Raw genomic sequence first — 26,125 nt, forward strand, 5'->3', positions numbered from 1 at the left:
AATTGAATAAATGGCAAATGTTTAATGTTCATGTCTATGATAAGCGCAGCCCTTGGATTAACTACGCCCACGTCATAGATTACCTTTTCCTTTTGTACTGTGAGGCCATTGAAATTTCCCTTGGAAAACCTAATTCTAAGTTCGGAGATTTGCCTGGATACCCCTCAGCCTTCAGCTTGAGGGTCACTAGACTGAAACGGTAGTTTCCCTTTCATTTGTACTCCATCAAACTGGCTGCTGATTTCTGGTGTACTGCTAGAACCAGTGTTACGTTTGAGCCTTTTTCAACTCTTCTTAGTGTACGCCAGATGTCGACGTGGAGACCGTTATTTTGCCCCTGCAAAAAGCCCAGTATCTTTGAGGTTTCCAAGGACTAGGAATTGGGAAAGTACCCCACTGCGATCTGTGGGTGACGTATCTTTGATTCCTCTGTGGTGGAAGCGCCATCCACACAATGCATGTACTCTAGAAAGATGCAGCATACGAACAGACAATTATTATAAAAAAAACAACAACAAGATGGAACTTAATGCGTTAATGGGGGAATAAAACTCAAAATTTGTTCTTGACCGTGAATGGAAAACATAATTTTATTTAACTGAAGTACAAAACTTTAACTAAGCTTTTTTCTCTTAACATAAATACAAATTTGTAACAATTAAAATGGTAATTGCACGTAGTTACAAAATTAAAAAACCTAATCACAACAAAAACAGATAATTATTATGATTTATGCTCATCTAACAAAAATAAAAAATAAAAAAATTATAAATAAAATTTTTACATATAGAATACACTACAAAAATCAACTAAAAATACATAAAAATTAAAAATACGTTATTTTCGATAGGCAGTCGTTTCGAAAATGGGGTTAAGTACCATACAATTTTTCTGACTAGTCTTCTCTAAGTACGCTGAGAAATTTTAAGTATACCTACAATATTCACAGACAAAACCATCAACTTTTCTAGCATTTTTCGCTTAATCTCCTTTCATTCTAAACTAATATGCATTTATTAAAAGTTATTTTAGGATAGAAATCACATTCAAAAAACTTAAAACTACGCATTTTTCAATTTGTCTTAACTTAATGTCTATTAAAATCATCACTTATTCATAAATTGTCAGTAATTAAGTATCTTTGGTATTCAAACTTTAAAAGCTTTGATGCTTCCAAATGCAAGCACGGTTAGGATAACATATTTGATGTTAGTAAATTGTGCCTTCTAGCATTTCCTCCGTTTCTTAAACGCGCGACAAAATATAATTAAAAGTATTTTTGACTAACAAAATACACAGATTTTATACTCTCATCGATGACATTTTGGCACAAATTACTTCAAATTTGACCAGTCTATATTCTATCGAAATGTAGTGGCCTCTAAAAAATGTAGCAGCTTCTTAACAAGTTCTTGCCTTCATTACTAGTCTCAATGAAGTTGAGTTTTTATGATTAGGAGCCTACAGTTTTGCATCAACAATCTTATCGGAGATATATGCTTTGAGTGAGTAACAAACATTTCAATGCACTTAATCACTAAGCAACGTCTGTACGTGTAAGACCTGCAGTCATGTTAGTCTTTGTTAATTCGTATTTGTATAAAAATAGTTTATAGCATACTCTTAGTTACATACAAGTATATATGTATGTATATATTACTAGTAACTAAGCTAAATGGATGCCTCATTTAAATTTGAGTTGGGTATAGAGAATCAATCCCTTTGAAATTCATTCACAACGGAAAAGTTGTGCGTTAGTCTACCAGTCATCATCCTCATTGTACTCGGAGATTTCAATGCGGAATGGCGTGCTGGCATTTTTCAATTTGCGGTGGCAGGTACGACCCAAGGGATTGTGTCTCAAATCGACCAACTCCAAGTTGTCGCTTGTAATCATCTCATCAGTATCGATTTCTAGAGCAAATACAAAAAAATGTATGTAAATTAACGAATTTCTATATTTTTTTTTATTGGGCATTGGTTTGTATTTACCTATGATGGCGTTGTGGCTGGCATCCAATTCACGCAGCTTGGGCATTTTGAACACAACTGGTGGCAACACAATAAAGGAATTGTGTGAAATATTCAAGCGCGCCAAAGCATTTAAGTCGGCCAGTTCATCAGGCAATTTTGCCATTTGATTGTGTGAAAGATTTAGATCTGAATGAGAAGAAAGAAGAAAAATTTAACAACATTTAAAAATACTGGCATAGATTTAGAGCTTTAAAAATCAAATAGCTAGCTATAAGCACCCCAAAATGAGAATCGACAGAGCATTTTTTTGGTAAATGTATTTGTTTTAAAGTTGCACCATTTGATGGTTAAAATTTTGAAGCCAGAAAACTAGTAACCTTTCGAAAACTAATTGCCTGGTAAAAGTAAATTTCGTGAAATAATGAAAGCAAATATTATTAAATTTTTTACATAAGCAATAACCTTTTATCGAGACATACTCGCTTCAAAACAATTCCAAACATCTTCAAGAAAATGTTTTTTTTTTAACTCCAAAATAGGTCTGAGTGTCCAATTTATTACCTTCACATTCTGTTAAAAATACTAGAAATTGTTCATTTAAAAGTGCGCGTTACACATATATATGTATAAATTTTTTTGCTGGAATGTTGGTGCAACAGTCTTCTATAGTGTCGCAGAGTTTGAGCGTGATCTGTCAATAAGCTTGTTTTTGGCATTTAACTATATCAGTCAACCGCAGGAGTGCTCGGCGATTTTCACTATGGATAAAAATATCGAACAAATAATTTGTCTTAATTTTTGTGTTTTGAACGGGATTTCGTGTGACGAATCATTGAAAATGTTGCAGAAAGCCTATGCATGCTTTATCAAAAAAACGGGTCTACGAGTGGTATAAGGCTTTTGCAGAGAGCCGAAAAATCGTGGAAGATTTGCCCCGATCTGGTCGCCCATCAAAGGATGAAAACGTCGGAGTCAAAAAAAATTCAAGGAAATGTTCAAATACCATCATTTCGTGTCTCACGAATCAATTTGCAACATTTTACACCATCAATTGGGCATGAGATGCGTAGCTGCTCGACTCGTTCCAAGAGAGTTGAATTTCTTTCAAAAAATTCATCGGAAGAAGGTGCTTGTGAATTCGGACCCAACGTTTATCCAGCGCATCATAACAGGTGATGAGACGTGGGTATGAGTTTGGCATGCAAACCAGTCAACATGCGGCTGAATGCCGCCATCCACAAGACCCGAAACCCAAAAAACCACGTCAAAGTCGGTCAAAAGTGAAAGTCATGCCACTCGTTTTCTTTGATCATCATGGTGGTATTCACTCGGAATTCATTCCAAATGGTTCTACGGTAAATAAAGAATATTACTTGGAAGCTATGCGACGTTTGAGAGAGAAATCGCCCAATTTGTGGAAAGAAAATTCATTGATCTTGCGCATGATAATGCACCGTCTCACAAGGCTCATATTGTGAACACTTTTTTGGCCAAAAACTCGACATATATCATCCAACAATCACCGTATTCACCATATTTGGCCCCCTGTGGCTTTTTTCTTTTCTCAAAATTTAAATTGCCACTCCGTGGACACCGCTTTGTGTCGGTAGAGGCCATTAAGGAGAATTTGCTGAAGGAGCTGAAGTATATCTCTTCAAACGCGTTTAAAAGGTGCTTTGATGACTGGACTAATCGTTGGCATTTGGAGCCTATTTTGAAAGCGACAATCTAAATTTTGATGATTAAACAATTTTCTTGCGTTTTATTGACGAATTCCAGGTACTTTTTTGACACCTACAGGATTCCCAGTGTAAGGAAGAGGAAAATTAACTCCCGACGATCGGTACTGCGTTTCCGAAACGAGGCAGATTTATACCAGAGCAAAGAATTTGCCTTTAGCAGCATTTTACAAATATTTTATGCCGTTATAACCACTGCAACAAGAAAATTTCGGTGTAACTCATATAGTTTGGGCATTGCTTCGAAGTAACACAACGAATAAAGCTCAAACTCTGACATCTGGCACTTAAAGTAATTAGTTTGGAATAAAAAATAAGATTTGTAAACCACTTCCTCGCGAAGTTGTCAGTGGAGTGACTTATCAGGCCGCTCTTGATACTTCTTAATTTTTCCTTCCCTGAGAATAAGTAATAAGAAAATATATATGGTACCGCTAATCGGCTGTCAGTGAATTTAATAAAATCAGTTTTTGAGCAAATAACTGTTTAATTTCTATTATTTTTTTTATCACTTCCCTTGATTACATTAACCTAATTTTCTATATTTTTTCACAACAGCTGACTATTGGGACACTCTCTTCTTAATTAACCTATAAACATCCTCTATAATTACGTCACGATAGTTACTCTCCTTCTTCCACTTCAATCTTCGTAATCTCCACTACATCAATAGCGCTGGTTGGCTGTAGATATGTGCCCTTCGGAGGTCTCAAAATGAACAGACTGCCAGACTGATAATTCAACCATTTCACCTGCCCACCTAAGTATTTTCATATTTCGTTAATATGGCAATTTTTTAAAATAATTTTAAGAGAATTTTTTTGTTATTTTTTAGATAAAATCCTTCTACTCTTCACAATACCTCATTCAGGTCCAATTTTTTTCAAGAAATCTATGAAATAGAGGTTAGGCTGAGCATAGGTGGCTCTATTCCGGCCATACCAGGCCCAGATGTTCACCTCACCATCACATTCAAGGAGCAAGTGGGACTACGTCTCTAAGTACAAATTACAGAATCGGCACGAGTCTTTAAGCTATATCCCAAACGTGTGCAGATGATTTTGCTGAGCGCAACGTAATTTGTTCCTTTTTATAAGTTTTTTAAATATTTTAATATTGCACCAGTAAGAAATTTGCTTAAAATAGTCTCAAAGTGCATTGCCAGCTTAAGTTCCGTAGCTTTCCCTCTTCTCTTTTAAGCTCGTCAATGGCATGTCGTCATATCACTAGGGAAAACTCAAACACTATTAGTTTTAGGGCCGTAACTTCTCTCTCTAATCGATCGGCTACCTCGCTCCCGTCGATGGGACCTTTATAAGCTGAATGGCATATTGCTGATGTAAACTCAATGAAGTAGATACATATAAAACCTGAGTGCAGCCCAACTGTCGCTTATAATGAAAATCCGCTCTGCAGATTTCGAACCTCCGCTTACAGACATCCGAAATTTTAACTTTAACATTTGATAACGCTTCTTTCCTCGGTTTTTAATCTTAACAGCTAAAACAGTAAACATTCCTATGAGCATATTTATTAAAAAAAAGTACCTGTAATGAGGCTGAATTTGATTGCGAACTTCGCCGGTATCTTCTTGATTACATTGCTGCTGAGATCACAGGTCTTCAGTTGAGTATTGCGCATCAAGTGATAAACTGCATCCGGAATCTGCACCAATTGACACTCCGATAAGTCTACGAATTAAGAAAAAACACAAAAAAAAGGTTATTTGGTATTTTAACTAAAGTTTTTAATTCTAAAGTTGCGGACTAGTTATGAAACAATCTGGCAGCATAAAAAGCATTTAAGAGTGTAATATGGAAACGGAACAAAATATAAAAACATATGTACGTATGCATGTTTGTGTATATGTAAATGAATGGATAAGCGCCGCAGCTGTCACGAAGCTTTTGCTAACGAAAAGCTAAAATGCTCATATGTATGTATATGTGCATGTATGAGCATGAATATTTATGTGCAAATGCGTAAAAATAGTTCAAAAAAAGAAATTATAATACATTGTTGTTAAAATATGCTTATAAATTAATTACCTAATGATTCATTATCTTGCGCATTTTCACAACGTTCAACGACACGCACTACAGCATGCGCCATTCTCACCAACTTTTTCAGTGATTCTACAGAAAGATAATATCACTAATAAATAAATGTTGAACAATTTTCACTATTCCACCTAAATTCTCTGACGAGCTTTAGTTTTTATTTCTTTATTACTTATTTCTTCACTTTTAGAAGAAATATGTGAACCAAGCGCTACCGACACGATCAACGTGGGAATAATAATTTCATTGTGAGCCAGAAAATTCATCACTGCCCAGAATTGGCCCGATAAAGTAATTAGCAAGTTTGCTCTTGGTGAGATAAAAATCAGTGAAGCAAAGAGAAATTATGATACAGAGCACTGAAATGTTGGTGCTCTTAAACCAATTGCCCCTTGTAGGGCATACAATGCATTCGCACTATGGCTACCACTAAAAACTGGTGCGTAAATTAATTTCATGGCAACTGAGAGCAGGTGCAAAATGCTCTTAACCCTATAAGGATTACCAGAGTCGCAGAGGTGCCTGCCCGATCTAATGATTTATGTTTAAAAGTTCCTAAAAGACACAAATTTATAATAAGACTTTGTTTTATTTTGAAAACTATTCCAAACCTATAATTTGAACGTGATTTTCTCGTATATTGTCATATGGGTACTTTTCTTGGGTTAAAACGAATAAAAGCTACCGAAAGTAAAGGAAAAGCGAAAATCATAACATCCAATAACAAGAAACAAATAAATCTAATATACAATATTTCCACATATTTAAGACCGAATTTTAATTTGAAAAGTCTTTTCCATCAATTGATGTTTTAGAGCAATAAACACCCGACTTATCGATTTGTATTGTAGTTATGCACAAGTCCACTTTGTTACGCTGACTAAAATTATTGAGTATGGGAATAAGTTTCCGCTCTCGTAAAAGAGGTGTCGCTGCTGATACTATTTGTGTGTTCGTTCTAGTAATATCCTGCTAATTTGAAGGTGTATATGTGAGGTCTCGATCGCAGTATGTAAAATTCGTTAGAAGCCCAAAGATCCTTTTTTATTTGACGTCAAAAATGTCTACGTTCATCTTGAAAAAAAAACAGCATTTGCGGGAAGTCAACGAAACGTGTCGTATATTGATCAATATTTACGGTAATCACGCTCCATCAAATGCAACTTGTAAAGAACGGTTTCGATGCTTCCAAAGTGACAATGCAAAGTGGCGTACATAAATGATAAAGATCGCGAACTGGTGGGATCAGAAGGGTGTCATCTATTCTGAACTCCTTAAACCAGCTGAAACCGTCACTGGCGATCCTTACCGATTGCAGTTAATGCATTTGATTTGAGCTCTCAAAGAAACGCGGCCGGAATGGGACGGTAGGCGTGACAAATTGATTTTGCTGCATGGCACCGCCAGGCCACATGTTGCTTAATCAGCCAAAAAAATATTTAGAGGGACTGAATTAATCCCTCCCGCCGTATTGCCCAGACATTGGACCTTCGGATTATCATCTGTTCCGATCAATCCTCACTTCTTACGAGAGCATCGCAAACTGGCTCAATGAATAGATTAAGTCCTCAGAGGAATCCTTATGCTTCATAAAAGATGGAGCTATCAACTCCACATACTTCTCATAATATGATATATTATTTAATTGTTTAAATAATTCGTAACTTTGGCTAAAAAGGACGGAAACTTATTCCCATACTCAATAAATAGTTTTTTTAAACGACACCTCACATTGCGCATCTCTTAGTAATAGAAAGTACCAAATTATTAGTGATATCCTTCGACATTCTTTTCTAGGCTATTGTTACGATTTAAACTTTCTTAGCCTTGCAATTCTGCTTAGATTTTTATGTTAATTCATTAATTTATTTATTTCAATTTAAAGTGGCACTTAAGTTTTCGTCAACACTACATATTTTTAGGCTCTTTTATTAACGGCCCCAATTTAGAATAGCTTTTGCTGGCAAACTTTTTGCACCTAGATATGCCTGAGTTCATGTACAAACACAATTCCGCGGCCTGCTGCAAATTCATGTTTTTAAATACACTTTGAAAATATTTCCACATTCTTTTGTTAAGATCCATAAACCGATTTGTTTTAGTTTTCACCTTCTGCTCGAATCACTAAATATTGACACGAATCACTATTAGCCATTTTTAGTTATTAAATAGACACAAATTTTGACCAAATATTTATTTATTATTAAATTCAAAATTATTTTTCTCTTCGGCTTCTTAACACTCTCACGCGTCTACACACTAAACTGGCTTCGAAGAGATTGTTAAGAGCTGGCCGTGAACAGACTTTTATATCCACATAGGCAAGTGTGCAGGTTTACGAATTTGTTTGTTCACTTTGTGATATTCCAGTGCCATGGCATTCCGGCTTATAGAACAGTGGCACAAAAGTGGCGTAAGAGCTTTTGCTATAAACAAATTCAGCTAGAAGCATAAAGCTTATTGCTGATTGTTTGCTATAATTTTTAGTTGAAGGCAAATAAAGGCTTTCAGATAGTGTCTGTATGTAAATTTTTTACTTTTTTTTTTTGAAAATTATATGTGCGCACTGCAAGTTTTTTTTTTGTGTTTTAACTTTTTGTTTGCGCTCTGCAAGTTATTTTCTATAGATTTTTGTATGTTCCAAATCTAGCAACATCCTTAAAACTTAAGTTATACTAGTACTTAGTTCAACTTATAAGCAAAATCTCCTTTTTTACAAGTGTTGAAACAGAAAAATTAGATATCTGGAAGGTTTCTGCATAATTAAAACAAAAAATATTGCATTTAAAAAACTTCGTGTATATATGTATCAAGAGAACATTATAAACACATTGTTTTGTATTTTTATTTTCCACTCCCCCTCTACAGCTAGTCTGAAAAGCTTGCAATAACAACTGCTGGTCATTCATTGCGTTTCTCTGCTGTCGAACGGTCAGCGCGAACAACAAAGCAGGCCGTTAAACTGAAACAATTTGAATGGGTGCCAATTATTTGCGGAGAGTTGCATAAATTAAACAACCATACATACATACATATGCACATAAAATTATGTGTGCGTATTTTTAAAAGAAAATCACAGCATTTTTACTCTTTGCTCAATCCTCAACCTTTTCCTCGTTTTGAGGCTTCTGTTCTGTTCGGTAATAAAGCTTCTCAGGGTAATCGCGATCATTTCTGACCGAATATATAAAATAATAGTTGTTTAATATATTATAAATTTTCGATTACACAAATTACCATTTCGCTTACCATCCCTATTGAGTGTTTGTGAGAACGTAGTCAGAAGTTACAGTAAAAGTTTTTTCTTACACAGAAAACTTATGACTGGGAATCCATACACCAGATGCAATCTGTAAACGTAGGAGTATCCGGTAAGCCTCTCTATTTTGTGTTCTCTTCTAAATAAAGTTTACAGTAAACTCGTACACGTATTAAAAATAAATTTAAAAATATTGGGACCGCCATCTATCGTTACGGATTTAAACTAGGTATTATTTGAAGAATGGTAACACTTAGTTGTCATCTGATTTGACAGAAAATTAGTTTTATTCTTCCGCTGAACGAAAATGGTTGTGTATACGCTCAAAGAACGCTGGGAAATATTGCGACATTACTTTGAAAATCATGGTAATGTTGCAGAATGTGTACGAAAATTACGTACGGCAATGGGAAGAAGAAAAGGACCGAATGAAGCGTATGTGCGTTACTTTGCGAAAAAAGTAAGAGAAACTGGGCTGCTTATTGATAAACCAACGCGTGACCGACCAAAAACCGTGCGTACACCCGAAAATATTGCTGCTGTGGCCGAGGGTGTTCGTGAATCACCAGGAACATCAGTTCACCGTCATTCTCAACAATTGGACATTTCGGAGACATCATTGAGACGCATTTTGCGTAAAGACCTTGGTATGACGCCGTACAAAGCCATATGAATGAAGTTTTGTTCCATCATTAACCGGAAGGATTGTACTTCAAAATAAAAAAAAACAGTTTGGAAAAATATTGAGTGGTTTCTTTTTTATAGCATTTTTAATTCCGTAAAGTTATATGGCGGACCCCATATTTTGATTTCTATGATTAATTACAAGTATGTAGATTGAATTTGTTTGATTTGAATTTCGTTCATTTGTACCACGTGGATTGATGAGCGATGAGGTATTCGTCCAATACTCGTATGCACAGTGATAATTTGAACCAGTTTTGACAATTTATTTGTTCCTTATATACTTTCAATCATTTTTTATGAAAATATAGTTCAATCTCCTACAAAAACCATATAAATATACTAAAAATAACTTAAAAAAAATCCGACAAATCATCATCAAAATTTCACACTTTCTATAAGTACCTCTAGTAAAATTTTAAGTGTGCAGTTTTATAGCCTATTGAATTTTGCACTCGTAAAGTGTGTGTGTAAGTTTGAAGTTGCTCAAAAATCATCTTTAATTTTGATCATTTTTTTGCATTTTGCTCGATATACAAAATGTCCAGCATTCGTTGTTTGCAGAAAACGCGCGAGACCCCAGCAAAAATCTGTTTCGCGTTGGTGGGTAATGGCACTACAAGTAATAATATTTATAATAATTTATATTTATATTAATTTGCGTATTTTATTAACAATGAATTCAATGTTTTTATTTTCTTGCTAAAAATATAAAAATACGTAAACACATAAATGCATTTACGTAGAGAAATACGTAAATTTTCCGAAGCTACCAACACTTCTTTTTGATTTCATCTATGTATATTACATACATACATATCTTTGTGCACCCGCTGTCATTTTCAAGCATGACGATTATACGAGTACACAAATTTTACTACATATGATATAAAAATTTAAATATAAATACCAGTTCATTAGCTAGAAAAACACATGCATATACATGTACATATGTGGCCTGTGTGTATGCACGTTTCCACTGAACATTGGACAGACGTGCGCCAGCAGACAAAGAGTCTACTACGTCAGTGAGAAAAAATGAGATCGCGCGACAAGGTATGACACGGCGTATTCATTGTTCAGCTGCCAACACTAAACAGCTGCTAAAAACAGCGCCTGAGCGATTTAGGTGAGAAACAAAAACAAACTAAACTAAATTAAATCACAATCTCATTGAGTCAATTTGACGTTACCACTTTGATGCATACGGGTACATGGAATTGTTTGAAATGAGGTATGTATGTATGTTCATATGCAAAATAAAAATTTCCAAACAAAGAAAATGTTAAAATAGAATCGAAATTTGTGCGCAAAAAGCGGAAATATGCACAAAACTAGAACCAAATATAATAAAGTGTGCACTATAGAATTATCTTTTAATTTTAATTTATGTAAATTTCGCAGAAAAATGCATATGAAAAGCTTACATTTGAAATGATAAATGCCGGGTTTTGTAGAAAAATATGAGGGACATATTATATGATAGTTTACATAAATTCATATGTATGTTATTTTTATTTTTCATTTGCATTTTAGTGAAAATTCGGGATGTCGAATACACTTCCGATATGCCAGAAAGCGTTTGTTATTGAGAAAGACAGTTTCGTGTCATTCAAAATGGACGGTATCCCGAACTTTCGGAATTGAATTCGTTTTCAAAACAAAGTGTTCTAAATTTCTCGATATTTCAGTAAATACCTACATTTTCTGCACTTCCAAATCACCATAATCCCGAAATATCGGGATCAAACTATCTTTCAGCAAAAACGTATTTGAAATGTATCTTTACCTATTATATAAATTATCATCTAATTCAAATTGACAACTTCCGAATTTTTGGTGTTTGAAAGTCACCGGATCCATAGGCTTATATTACGTATGTATGTACTTTCAACTGTATCAAAATCGGCGCGATCCCGTAATCTCGGGATTGAACTCGCTTTCAAAAAAATATATTCTAACTTTCTCGTGATTATTCTAACTTTCTCGAATTAACAGTAAATACTTAAGTTGTCTGTACTCTAACCGTAATCCCGAAATAGCGCGATCAAACTATTTTTCAACAAATAGAAATTTCTTTCAAAATAACTTATCTAACCTTCACTTATATTATGCGCCATCAAGGAATTCAAATAGACAAATTTTCTTTATGAAAAAATCACCGATCTCAGGCGATTGAAGACATGCAAAAAAGCTAGCTTTACCATTTCATCCCCTTTGTATGTAGAAGCAGTGGGATCATTTCAGAGAAAGAGACTGTTGAGCACTTTTTCTGTATATCTTTAAGCTTGGCAGCTAGGCGATTAAGGTGACTGAGTGCTCCTCTCTTCGACAGCCTGGGGCTGTGCACTAGCCTAAATTCCATCAGTCTTTTCCATTACGTCAACAGCTAAGGCTGACTGCAGATATCTGCCTGTTGGAGGTCTCATAATGGTAACAAAACGACGCTTTAGTGCTACTTGGGGAGTGCCGGACTGGTAAGTCAACCATTTCACCTACCTCCCTACCTATCTGCCATATTATGTGTTTTCACAAAATTGTAGATGGCTACTTTAAAGCCAGAAACACTGGATTAGACTTTTTTCCAAAAAAACTAAATTTTATAAATGTTTCGTTATTTATTTATTCTACACAGTATTATCAAGTCGACAAATCGCAAAAATTTTCTATGATTCTAAAACTCCGGTTTTCGAGATTAAACTTTCCTTCAAGAACAAAAAAAAAGTTTCAAAAGTTTTCCGGTAATATCCTATATCATATAATTCTATTGGATAAATCCCAGAGCTTTCGGAAGTAGTTAAAGACGTGGTTGATAGTTAAAGACTTGCTTGCCTTTGGAAAAATATAAAAAAATATTTTTATGTATTTTATTTTAGAGTAGTTCTTAACAATATGTTAATACTGGACTGACTGCCAACATATTTGACAGTCGTATTTATGTATACTTATACCTCATCTTACTGTTTCAGGTACACGACTTGTATATTAGTTTCTTTTTTTTCTGTTTAGGAAAAACATGTTTATCTGTTGTTTTTCTTACAATATGTTTATCTTTTGTTATTCTTAAAATACATACATATGTATGTTTGGATTTGTTCAGGCCTGCATGATTATACTTAGAATTTACTTAACTATTTTTATTTATTATTTGTGAATGAAATCATTCTTAGCTAACTTCAAAATCATCGAGATTCCGGGATCGCATGATTAACATCTCTAGTATGTAGATACATATGTACATAGTATATAAGCTCTTACACCCAAAATATTCCAGTTAATGACCCTTTACATTCTGTTAAGTTAATAAAGATTGCTCTACCTCATTTTTTATGCATACTATAACAAATGCACACGCACACACATGTGTATATTTAATCGTACATTGTCAAAAATGAAATCTTTTAGTTCAACATCTTTTCTCTAGACTAAGAACTATAATTTTTTTCCTCCATTTCTGATAAGTCAACGTACTCAGTTCATACCTTATTATCGAAAATTTAACATATGTATGTATGTACATGCTTACATATATATACCTATAAAATAAGTATGTAAATCTTAACAAAAGTTCAGTAGTTTGATTTATTTGCGCACTACTACGCATCGCACCAAAGCAAAACTTAATGCGCATTTTCGCCTACAAAACGCAGTTAATGCTGGCCGCGTGGCTGACATATGTATGTACTTCCATAGTGGCTAAGAAATGTGCTGCGAGCTAAAACATGATGATGACCAGGGGCTGAAAAGCAAACGCGCTTGAGTGATTGGCGCACGCTACTTTGTTTTGTTAATTTGGCGGCGCGTGTGTCACATTTGCCGGCAAATACAAAATCAGTACATACACAAAATGTAGGTGCATGCATATACATATGTATATGTACGAGTATACATATGTAAAGTGAGCACAAATTTTGCTTCAGCTAATATATTGTAGACTATGAATTGAAATCAAAGCAAATGCAGTCATGGGGGAGAATAGACTTTTATTAATTTATATTCAAATGTGGTGAAATTCCTGCTGCTGTTTATACATAAATACATACATATGTACTGCACAATAAGCTAAGAAGGAAGCGTTTTTAATAAATAAATTTTATTACAAAACAAGAAAAATAAGTGGGTTTCACTAGAATTAAGCCATTCAGTGAAGAAATTTTTTATGAATTTATTACACTGTGTGTTGTTTTGAAAATTTGTTTGCCAACTGCAAACTTCTTATAACGGAAAAGTAAATTTAACATTTGTCATTTCAAACGAATCGATTTCCCCAACGTTGATGAAAAGTTTTTGTATTCTTTGGAATTATTTACATTTTCGGCGCGCCTTTTGTTCTTAACAGAGTTGCTTATCATTGTATAGAAATGGTTAGTAATAATGTAGGTAGTTCGATATTTTAGGAAACTGTGAATTTTTTTCGAGCTTAGCAACTTTTCACTCTAAGCTAGCGATAGTTTTCTGGAGTCTTTGGCTTTTGAATCCCTTTATGGGAAATAGGTGCGAGTAGCTTACAGAATAGAAAAACAGAACGCATTTTTTCTGGATATTTCATGTAACGGGGCTTATGTTCAAAAACGTTATCCTCTCCGCCAATGCTCTTGGCACTTGCGATTTATTGTTTATTACAAAAAAAAAACCAAAAACAAAATAATTATAAAAAATATTCTGCCGTTTGTAATAATACTTCTAAGCCTTTTTGTGTTGCATTTGTATATAAATTTAATTATAATTAAATAATTATTTGTAATTAATTGTATACTAATTTGTATAAATTATTAAAGACATATTTTTATGCGCATTCCGTGTTTCTGTTCTGCTGCATTTGAATTGGTTAATGTTTAAGCTAGCCGCATTATGTTATAATTATTTTATTCTTATAGAACATAGATCTTCGCTTGGCGGAAATTCACAACAGCCTTTTGAATTTTTTCTAAGCAAATCAACATTTCGTTGGTGGAGCTGCGAATATCTCCTTGTATTGGGTGAAGTAAAAAGTTCTGAGCGCCTTTCCACTTTATTTCGACGATAAAATTAATATTATCCCATTTAATGACTCATGAGCTCACACAACGCTGGTTGGACGATTCCCATGAGTTCATCGACATTTTCGACATTGGGCCTACCACTGTGTGCTGCTTAATGTTCGACATACCCATTACCAGAACGGAATTATTAAAAACACTGCTTTTATCGCTTGCTCAATAAGACTTGTCATTTTTGGCGTAGTGAGGCAGATCAATGTTTCAAGTTTCCCTTTTTTGCCTCTACCATGGAACACTGTAACTCAAAACTGGCATCAGCAAGCATACAACTTTTTTTAAGCGTAAGACCTTCTCTAAATTGCCATATAGTATGACGCAAGGCTGCGTATATGTAACATCGCAAGATATACCTGTAGTTCGCTAGACCCATCTAACGAAAAACAGTCAGAACTATTAACTTTCCCTTGCAATAGCCTACTCATTTTGCTATACATTTAAAGTATGTGAATTTGAATTGAATGCCTATTAACCTAGAAAAAGTAAATTATTTTTCACCTACTACATTTTGTGTGTGTATTTGCGACCTGCTTTTCTTTGCGTTTCATTTCATACCCATTTTCGACCTTGAAGCTGACTAAGGTAAACAATGACTGAGCAGCAACAATTGAAGAAATTTCTACGCAATTAACAAGCTAATAATTAAAAAGTAAGATAAACACCAGTGATTTCGACGCGCTCCCTTTTCTTTGTATTTCTGTTGTTTATTTCTTATCTAATCATAATTGGCATAATTGTTGACATATTAACCGCAAGGCGAAATACAAATTGCAAATGTTATTGAAAACAAAGAACAATTAATCTTATTCACTTTTTCCTCGTCTGTTGTCTAACAAACGTAGAATACCCGGTGCGGTTAAGTAATGCGGGAGTCTCATAAAATGACTAAGTGCACAAATTATCTCAAGTGGGGTCGATTTAGGCATTTGCTTTTGTGTTTCATACGTGAACACATGCACCTGTAGACATGCATACCATATTTAGTATATATTATGAGTATTTCCTTGTCACACAAATTAACTCCCAAGAAATACCCAATTACACAAGAATCATAATATACGGGGTGTGTTTGCTGCAGACAGAGGGTCGCTTTTTTAATTTTTATATTGTGGCCGAAAGAGCAATTAATTTGAAATTAATGAAAGAACTTCAAATACAATTTCTGTCTTCAGATTTCTATAGTCGGGTTTAGAGACGAATTTTTTTTTAGTACATAGATTTAACCCAAGAATGATAGAAATGCCAACCATTTGCTCTTCGCAATAAATTTAGTGCTTTTTTATACTCAAAATGCGAAAATTTTGAAGTTTCTTGTTTTTTTTTTTTAATTTAAAGCTACCGAAACTTTAAGTTAAAAAAAAACTGTATTATTATACAAAAGAAGGTTAAAAAAGGCCACACTGAGAAGATTTTAGTGCTAATGAAAATTAGTTGGTTCTTATAAAATTTAATAATTTGAAAGTGTAAATTTAATTTTTTGCTCCTTTTAAGGTTATGCAAGAATATTAAATGTCCCTCTCTCAACTCTTCTTAAGATTGAAAACTTTTTTACACATTTTAAAAGGCGTTTGAATTTACTGATTTTACAGCGGATTAAAACCATAGAGTTGTAATAGTTTCTTCCGGCCATCAATCCTTAGTGGGACATAGGGCATCAAGAGGTGTATTCATAGTACAAATAAGCAACAAAATACCAGAAAATACTAAAGAAGCCATACTAACATTTTTACAAAAAGAGTACCTTATCTAGTTACATAACCTCAAATATAGCAAAAAAGTCGTTCCATTAACAAAAGAGTCTCGCTTAACAAAAAAAACTCACAAATTCAATTGTACATAACTATAACACATACGGTGAATAAGGTAGAGAGTCTAACACTGAGAAACTTCACAGGGTAGGAAACCTCTTGATAGGCAACCCAGCTTGAGTAGGTGTATTGCTCTTTCACAATCCGAATAATTTTATCTCACTCTTTAACGCAGCTTAGTAAGAATGGGTTAACAGATAGTAGGTTTTTGATCTTCAGGTACCCCGCGAAGGCGTACAATTGCGTAAATATTGATGAAAATACCATTTCACATTACTTTAAATTTTGATTTGCTGGTTCGAGTATTTTTGGCTCTCAATGGAGTTGGGATTACGATGCATAAACAACCACATTTTTCAAACGTTATTATCCACCTCAATTTAATATAAATAATTTTCAATGTCAGGCAATCTGTCAGCTCAAACGTATTTGCGATTTTCTTGTTAATCAAGCGTGAAAATTGTAGTACCATAATACGCACAAATAGATATACTTCATTCGAAATTAGCCAGCCAGTGGCCGCTGGAATTTGAATCGTGCGTACTACTTCTATAGTAGCGTCAGTCTTGTTATCTAATAGCATACCTCGTACACTTGCATATTTACTCGCGCTTAAAGTACATTAAATAATTTGGTCTGACCAAAAGATTTACTCACACTCGCAGTCACACTCATACTCATGGCGTTGGCATTATCGGTTAATGAGTAACTATTACGTATACGCATTGTGGTACGATTTGAAGTGCATTTTTTGTTGGCAATGCAAGTAAGGTGCTCATTGGTACGTTACAATTTATACAATTTAGAATGCATGCAATTTTATACACGTAATGCAAGTCGGCTGGCTAACCGTCATGCAATGCAATACAGTAACTATGGTGAAACTTTTTTCTTAGCATGTGTATAAATGTGTGTGAGTTTAGAAAGGTTTAAATTAAGCCGCATTTTCATATTTTTGAAGTGCATAAAAAGTAGTTCCTCAACTGCAGAAACGGCAATATGAGTAAGCAGCTTACATAAAAGAAAAAACTAAAAACAAAAAAGAAAAACAAATGTGCACACATTGCAGTAAAAATAGGCCTCTTTCATAGCTTTATTTCATATTTTAAGGCAGTTAAGGTGATTAGCAAAAAATAATATGCTTCTTTCTACTCACTGCCTTCATGCCACAATTTTATAAATTTACCGTAATTACTATTTTAACGATTTTATATAACTGTTGCAGTTGCTCGCCGAAAGTTTAAGTTTCTTTTGTCTGGTTTCCACATCTTTAAATCTATGTATGTACATATGTTTGTATGTTTATTGTACTTTACGTTTTATGCCACAAGTATGCACTAATGCATCAAGATGGTTGAAATTTTTTCATTGGGATAAAAATTTAAGAAACGACTGATTGGTTTGTAATTTAATACTTCCTATTCCGCAACAATAATTTTTGAGTTATACGCTCACAAGTATATATTATATATTATATTACTACTATTTCGGGTAACTTGGTGTGAAAAATGAGAGCTGAATGAAAAGAAGATCTGATTATGGGCATATTTAGGGGAAACAAGCCATACGGTTTTAACTTTAAGTCTAAAACTTTACCAAAAAAATTAAAGAAATGGTCTAATGAGAAATAATAAAGTTAACACTTTTATAAAAAAAACATGAATATTTCTTTGATATGAACTTTTGACCAACAAATGCCCGTTGTTTTGATTTTAAGTGGTTAAAATAAAATTTTTCGAAAATTAATTTTTCTAACGGCCAAAATAAATATTTCAAAAATAGTGCACTATAGAAGTTTCACATAGTTTAGTAGGCCATTTTGTATAGTTTCATGCAACATTAAATTTTTTAATCCATGAGGAATTTCGCAGCCGTCGTAGAGTCTCAAAATGAACAAAAAATAATTTTTTTTTATCGTTTTTCCCCCTAAAATACATAGATTTATTTCTATTTTCCGTGTGTCTCAATGAGTAATTTTATTGGGAAAAATGACACTTTATTTAAAGCTACAATGATTATTTTCTCAACTACTCTGATACGCACATATGCAGGTATTATATAAATTATACCAAAATATTGCTGCAGAGACCCACTAAAATATGGAATGGATAAGCTTTTGGCTTAGAGAATAGCACTCATAGTGAGCTGCTGAGTAAGCGCCATATATTCAAATCACTTTGCACTGTAGGTAATCATTTTCTCAAAAAAATTAGGAAACCGTATAGAATCTGTTCAATGAAGTACGAACGACAAGGATTTCTGAAACAAATGAAAAATATGAAGAGGCCTTTGAAGGCATGCTCGACACACCAAACTAACAGATTAACTAGTGAAGGCGCTCATTGGGAGCAAATACGTGCTTAAAGACAGATCGAAATTTTGAAGCAAGAAAAAATGTTGAAAATTATTTTTATAGGGACATTTATCAGAAACGACGAAGACTTTCATACTCTTTTTTATTTTTATAGGTCATCAGTAGAGCGAGATCCACATTGAAGCCTTAATGGAGATCTCAAATAACATTCGGAGGAAAAATGGGAATGGTTGCGCATTCAACAGCAAATATGGCATAATAAAAAAAAAACACAAAATTGAGAAAAATGGCTTCGAAGTTTTCAATTGACTATGCCTTCAAAGTCAAAGTAAAGACAATGCATTTACTGATATTGAGGAATCAATAATGTTAATTTCGAAGAAAGCAAAAAGCCACGTTTTTTTAATAAACTTCGATATTTTCACTCACTTACTAAATTTATGCCTCATTTCCCCTCAGATATACTCAATACGGAAGCCGTATTTGAACTCGGAAGCATACACGAATTTAGACTTGAGTTAAGTACCACCTCAGCTGATCGAGTGTTGAAATAAAAAAATTAAATTCAAATTTATGCAAAATGGCTTAAAAAAAGAAGGATTTGTTTGGATGGGGGAGTAATTGACTTAAGCGCTATTATAAAAGAAAACCAGATTTTAAAGACGTTAGATGTTAAAATTAAAAGAAAAAAATGTTTTAGAGATGGTTAACGAGGAAATCCCGAAAAAGACCGATTTAAAACATAAAGCCCAAGTTCAATTTAAATCCAAAAATCGTGAATGGATTATTTGAAAGCTAAATGAAATAATAGTAATAAACAAGCCTTCGTAATAACGTCATTGAGTTACGAACTCGAGTTGAATATTCAACGCTTATGCTTATTTGGTTTATGGGTGGTGATTATAACTGGGTAGAAATGCAGTATAAACATAATAAATAATGTATTGAATTTAAATATTTGCTCATTAAAAGAAGATGTAATTTTATCCAACATATACACGAGAATGGACCCCCACATTATTCATATAAAAAATAACAAAAATTCAATTTACTTCACGTTTTGGCTTTCTGTTTCATTCTATGATGCTACACCTCTTGGTGAACACCCTTTTTTTAGAAATATAGTTAGTTTTTTTTTTTTAATTTGGTTCTTTTTCTACTGATATAAACATACGAATGCAATCTACAACGCCTTCAAAAATGCACTTTGTGCATGCAACAAAAAAAACATAAAAATTTCAAGTATAATAAAATTATTCGCAAAGCTCTCAGTGCAGCGTAAATGTTCCATCTACTTTGTATAAGTTTCTGTATCATTGACAAAAAAGTGTTTAAATTTATGTTTACGGAGGATAAATTTCATAGTTAAAAAATACAGAGGCATTTAACATTTGACACCTCGTTACTCTAACCGTTCTAGTGATGGTACGCATGCCCATATTACACAAGATCTGTTTACTACGTTTTACTCTTAATACTTTATAAAAATATTTTACTTTGCTTTTGTATTTATGTATATTACGCCAGCTTCTCAATGTTTTGTATGCCATTCCATTTTGTATGCAAAAAATATTATAATAGCAACAAAAGCAACAACTATTAGCATAATATTGAACAACAAAACAAAAACAAAAAAACCAAAAACAACGCTTGACCTTTAACCTAGTAATAATGCTTACATTTTACATATTTAATATCTGCTGCCTACCACTGAATTAAATGAAAAGCACACACAAAGTGCGGCCTTGCCAGCGCCAGTACCAACGTCAGCCATAGTAGATATGCTCACTCCCCATTAAATGAAGCTAAGCTTTGTTAGGTACTTTGTTCGGCACACATTCGATGCGCTTCAAGGCAATGCGGCGAGAGTGGCGCGCATGCAGCGCAAACGCTCACTTTGTGCGCCTCCATGGTTAGATTACCCATAGTTGGTTGTATTTACATTATAATGTGACTATGGCCGAATAGTGGCAGATTAGTTGGCTAAGAAATACTCATAAAACACATTAGTCAATGGTGTGAATGTGGAGCCAAAACAACTCTAAGATGTATGTATGTACTTAGTACACATGTATATACTTATAGTTAAGCATATATGTATGTAAACATATTGTTTTAATGTGTACAGTATCTGTGCAATGAATTATGAATGGCAGGAAATTGGCTATTATTAGCAAAACTTTGGCGGTCAACACGAAAGCCGAAACTGGATGATTTGATACGAAGAAGGCGCTTAATATTATATGACATAAAGACTACGACTCGGCTTATTGGAACAAGGTAAGATTATTGTAAACTATTTTTATCGCCTTTTCATACTTCGATTTTTTGGAAGATTATTTTCAGTGACGACTGTTATTTTGAAGCAGTGCCACAGGTTTTATAACAAATACAAAGAAGGAAGTTGTAACTATTTGTCACTGTTTGTGTTCTTCCAAGAGTGAAGCTTCCACCTTCTCAGTGATGATTTGGAACTGTATTTTCAATAAAGCACTTGTGTCAGCGATTTTCCTAAGGAGAGAATTGATACTTATGAGGGGCATGCGCTTTGGCCAATTTGTGCTCTCTACTCCAGATAAACTTTCATCCACGTCTAATTTATTCAAGATATCCTTGTAGGAACATACTTGGATGAGCTCATTTCTTTTGGCCAAACTAGACCGAATAATATCTACCACGTCTGGAGTTATGAGACCTTTGAAAGTGTCATCTAAGCCTAGAGAACTCAAATGACTGGTTGCTTCCGTACGAGTTTCTCTAAAAATGCGCATAAGTTTGTTAGAGTATTTTTCTTTCTATAATGCATTGCTGCCTACAAACGTCCGAGTTTGATACAACTTCACCAGCAGATGCGGCAATCATATCAAAAGTCTATTTTCTAAAAATCTTAAGAACCTGGCAATAATTAAAATGCATTGCAGTGGAATTATTTTAGAGTATCATGATATCTAAGCTCCCTTCTGGAATTATAAAATACTTTTTAAAAAATACTGTAAAATTGGCTGTACCTAAAGCTTAGTTCAATGGTTAAGGTGTTACATGAACAAATTTCTCCCTTATTGCATATGCAGTTGATTTTTTTCAGTAGGCTTAATTCTCTAACTCCCAGGAGCACTTGCAAGACTTTAAATGAGCTTTTCTCAAAACATCTTCTTTCAAATGGAAAGGATATACTCGTATTACTTGAAGACTATTGCATTGATTGATTTGAAATTTAGCAAGTAACTTTGAATATATACATTTTCTTTTCTATAAACAATTAATTAGATTATAAAAATATTTCTTTATTGCTCTTAATACTTCCTTGTCTTACAATTTGCCTTGTTTACTTCTCTTTGACTTTATGAGAAACTCGTCTGCGCGTAGAAGAGGCTTAAACACAGGCGATTAACTCTGTCGTCAAAAATTTTCGTCAGAATGATGAGAGATGTTTTTTTTTTAATATTACATATGAATGAAAATAAATTATCAATAATTATAATAATAGTAAAAAAATTGAAAAAGGAAATTTTAGTATTTTTCCGATACCAGAAAGAATAAGAACTGCGTTGAAAAGTAATTAAGGGGTGGCAAAATATTAAGACCAAGAAAAGAAATACTAAATGCAAAGAAGAAAAATGTAAAACTTGTTGTCCTTAATCCCAGGAACAAATAGAAGTTAAGTTTTAACTATGTTTTTTTTTATAGTCGAGATAGATATAGGAGAGTTTTAATATTTCTTTATCGTTCATGTTTATTTGAGCAGATGCTGTACTTTTGGCGTGTTTCGTTTAAGGATATAAGAAATTAAGCAAAAATACATCAAAATAAGTACTTATGAATATGAACATGTAAGTGCGTAGAATGCACTCACGTCTCCACGTTTCCAACTATGCTACATATTATATGGGGTGTACCATTGAAGCCGTAGGTTTTTAAATGTGATGCCGTATTTAATGCTCTGCCTACCTCCAAAAAAAAACATTATCTACCGTTCAGATGGTGGTTTACATAAAAATAAATAAAGTGAAAGAGTTACAAAGTTTCATAGCATCAGATATTGATATGGGAGTTCATTAAAATCTCATACGGGTACATTTGACCCAGCCGGTAGACATTGGGCTAGGGACGTTACACTGCGCGGGTAATTTTTTAACTTAATTTAAAATACGTAAGTAAAAATGGTTTCAAAAATTTGCCTTCATTACAAAGTTATAGCATACATTTGATGATAAATTTAGATGAGAGCTCGCGAAACACCATTTTTTATATTAGATATCGTCGTAAGTTAGCACTAATCAATACATTTCTATGAAATTGATATCAAAGAATAGAAAAAAATAGTGAAGATTTATTAGGCCGTTTTTGATTTCATAAAAAATTGTTTAACAAAATTTTTAGCAACGGGCCAAAAGTTCAATTTTCAAAATTTTTGATAAGAACTAAATAATTTGAGTCCAATACTTCACTGACAAAAATGTCGTTTAATTTTTAATTTCTTTCATTAATTTTTTTGTCTTGCGGGCAGGTAAATACACCTAAAGGTTGGATTATAATAGCAGTTTTTATTAAATTTTTATGCTATGATACGAACAGTAATTAGACTGTTTTTTGATTTTCCAGAAGAAAATTTCGAAAACGAAATTAAAATCAGTTTTCACACGACATGGAGGTATCGTACCGTTAGTTCCTTTTTCAAATTTTTCAACTAAATGTCATTCGATTATATGTGAATGTCTTTTTAATGAGACTTTCGTTTGTATTTTGTCATAATGCTGGCTGAATTTCATCAATGCTGTCTCAAGCCTCGCTATTCAGCTCAGGAATTTTTTGTCTGTCGACGTGCATATTTCCTTTTATAGAATCTTGAAGAAAGAAATTCAAAAGACTGCATCTACTGACCTAAGTGGCCTATTCACATTTCCGCTGAGTGAGATAGCGGTACCGTCGCACCGACTTTACAAAATGTTCACCATTTTGGTGATAATATTTCTATGCGTTATTTAGCTGAAATTGAAAACAGACACATACAATGAGACACCTTTCTTTTCAGTGGTTACAGCGTAAATCTCAAGTTTGAAAAATTAAGGGAAATTGTGGATATTTCGACATTTTGTAGAATAAAAAAATGTTTTTTTGTGAGATGGATGATATTTTAAAGTTTCCATAATGCATTTAAATTTATTTTATTAAAAAAATATTTTTCAAATAAGTATACAGAAATGGCCACAAACTCTTCTTTTATGCTATGTAAATTTATTGAATTATTATTACGATTCTCTTATTTGAACAAAAAGATGTATCTTTTAGCGGCAATAGAGCGATTCTATATCAAATATTTTGGTCATTGTCGTTCATTCTTCTAAGAATTGATTTATTTGTAGTTGAGTAAATTTATTAATTTTGACTTTAATTCACTAGTGAAAATTTTGGTATTGAGTTTTTAAAGTGCAATATGTTCGATTCTTATTAACACTTATATACATTTTTTTTGTGAAATTTTTTGTAATATGTACAATTAAGAAAAAAAAATTTTGAAAAAAAATGTTAAATAAAAAAAAACAAAATTTTAAAAAAATTAAACAAAAATGTTTTTGGGAAAGAATTTGGTGTTTGATATTTCTTGTGAAACTTTTAAAAAAATTGTAAAAAAATAATTGTTGTTTTATATTAAAAATTTTTGAAAACATTTTAATTTTTTTTGGGAAAATAGTTTTTATTTTACATTAAAATTTTTTGAAAAAATTTAAATTTCTTTTATTTTCTTTTTCTATTTCTTTCTTTAAATAATTTGCTTGTGTATTAAAAATTAATGGGAATGGGTGCTAGCATACATTCTCGTATAGGTATTACGTTCAGTTGCAAATCAATCAATGCGTCGGTAGGTACTAATGTACTAAAAATTGTTTAATGTAGCCGAATAGGCTCGTTTTAAAGTTCCATACCAAAATATTTAACATTGAATAAACCTTAAAATATTTAAATTTTTGTAAAAAAAATTTCAGTTAATTTCTTAATGTACTCAAATAAACCATTTTTTTAAGGATTGACGACAATGTCCAAAATACCTGTATAACTTAATAGTAAAAAAATGCGAAATTCGATTTTTACGATATTTCTTGTTTATTGAATTGTGGCGTTCTTCACACAGGTGCGCGAATCATGCAAGCAATTATGTGTTTGTAAGTAATGGAGCATAAGACAAAATTATTTAAAAAGTTAGCTTTATCCCCTTACCCAACATATTGTTCTCCTTGGCATCCTCGCAGCGGCCCACCACGCGTATCACACCGCGCCCAGCAATCGGTGAACAAGTCACTATGCCACCCATACGAGCGATGTGTGGAGGTACACGAGGATCGTCAGTTATATGCACGCCACCATTGTGTTCACTGCCAGTGCCAATTCCGTTGATGTTGTTATTGTTGTTGTTATTGTTGTTGTTGTTGTTATTGTTTGCACCACCATTGCCATTGCCATTGTTGTTAGCAATATTAGTGATATCGTTGCCGAATGGACGCATTTTGTTTCTTTTATCAGTAGTTTTTGTAATATGTATGTTTGTGTATGTGTATGTAATTTAAAATTTTAAATTATTTTAGCACTCAAAAGCGACTTAGAGTCTAATACTTGGAGCACTTGTTGCGACTTAAACACGTTTGGTTGCGCACTTGCACTTCAGTATCTATTGTTTTTCTGTTGGTTTAAATTTACCAAAATTTGTACGCAAATTACATTTAACACTTTTTAGATTTTCATCAATTCAAGGTTCACTGCTTCAACCAATTTAACTACACAATAGTTACTGTTGTGAAATTTTCTTCGCTCTTAGCACTTTCAATTTTATTTATTTCGAAATTTATGTTTCTGTTCTCATTCAAAAACGCTAAACCGTACATGTGTCTTCCGTTTTTCAAATGGTTGAAAAGCTCCGCGATCAGCTGTTTTTATACCACGGAAGAAGAAAGAAAAATTGCGTCGAATCAAATCAAAAGAAAAGCAAAATAATAAATAAATACAAACTGTGAGCACAAGTGATCGTACGTATAAACATCTGAACATATATATATACAAATTCATAGTCCGTATATCGAAAGCAGCTAACAAAAGCCTTAACTCAGATCGCGAGCTAGCAGAGAGTACGAATGTGAATGAAAATGTACTCACGCAAACATGCATACCACCTGCATATGCACAAGAGAATATGTAAAGTGTGAAAAGGTGTGAAAAGAGGCAATGCGAGAGAGACTGCAAATAATATATGCATATCTA

The 26,125-nt window shown here is 33.3% G+C and overlaps 1 protein-coding gene across 4 annotated transcripts; it reads right to left on the bottom strand.

The window, feature by feature from the left end:
• Positions 1-662: 662 nt before the first annotated feature.
• LOC129237337 (leucine-rich repeat-containing protein 20) lies at positions 663-25,759 on the bottom strand. Of its 4 annotated transcripts, none has more exons than XM_054872013.1 (5): positions 7,883-7,901; positions 5,762-5,848; positions 5,261-5,404; positions 1,993-2,160; positions 663-1,914 (listed from the first exon to the last, which is right to left on the bottom strand). In XM_054872013.1, exons 2-5 carry the CDS (start codon positions 5,823-5,825, stop codon positions 1,760-1,762), a joined length of 531 nt encoding a protein of 176 aa, XP_054727988.1. In that variant the 5' UTR covers positions 5,826-5,848; positions 7,883-7,901; the 3' UTR covers positions 663-1,759. The 4 variants fall into 4 exon arrangements, with proteins under 4 accessions (XP_054727988.1, XP_054727990.1, XP_054727987.1 ...); XM_054872015.1 differs by lacking the exon at positions 7,883-7,901 and adding an exon at positions 5,905-5,985; XM_054872012.1 differs by lacking the exons at positions 5,762-5,848; positions 7,883-7,901 and adding an exon at positions 25,091-25,759.
• Between the last annotated feature and the right edge of the window lie 366 nt (positions 25,760-26,125).

Source organism: Anastrepha obliqua, chromosome 2 (genome assembly GCF_027943255.1).
Source record: "Anastrepha obliqua isolate idAnaObli1 chromosome 2, idAnaObli1_1.0, whole genome shotgun sequence".
In the NCBI taxonomy this organism is placed as follows: Eukaryota; Metazoa; Arthropoda; class Insecta; order Diptera; family Tephritidae; genus Anastrepha; species Anastrepha obliqua.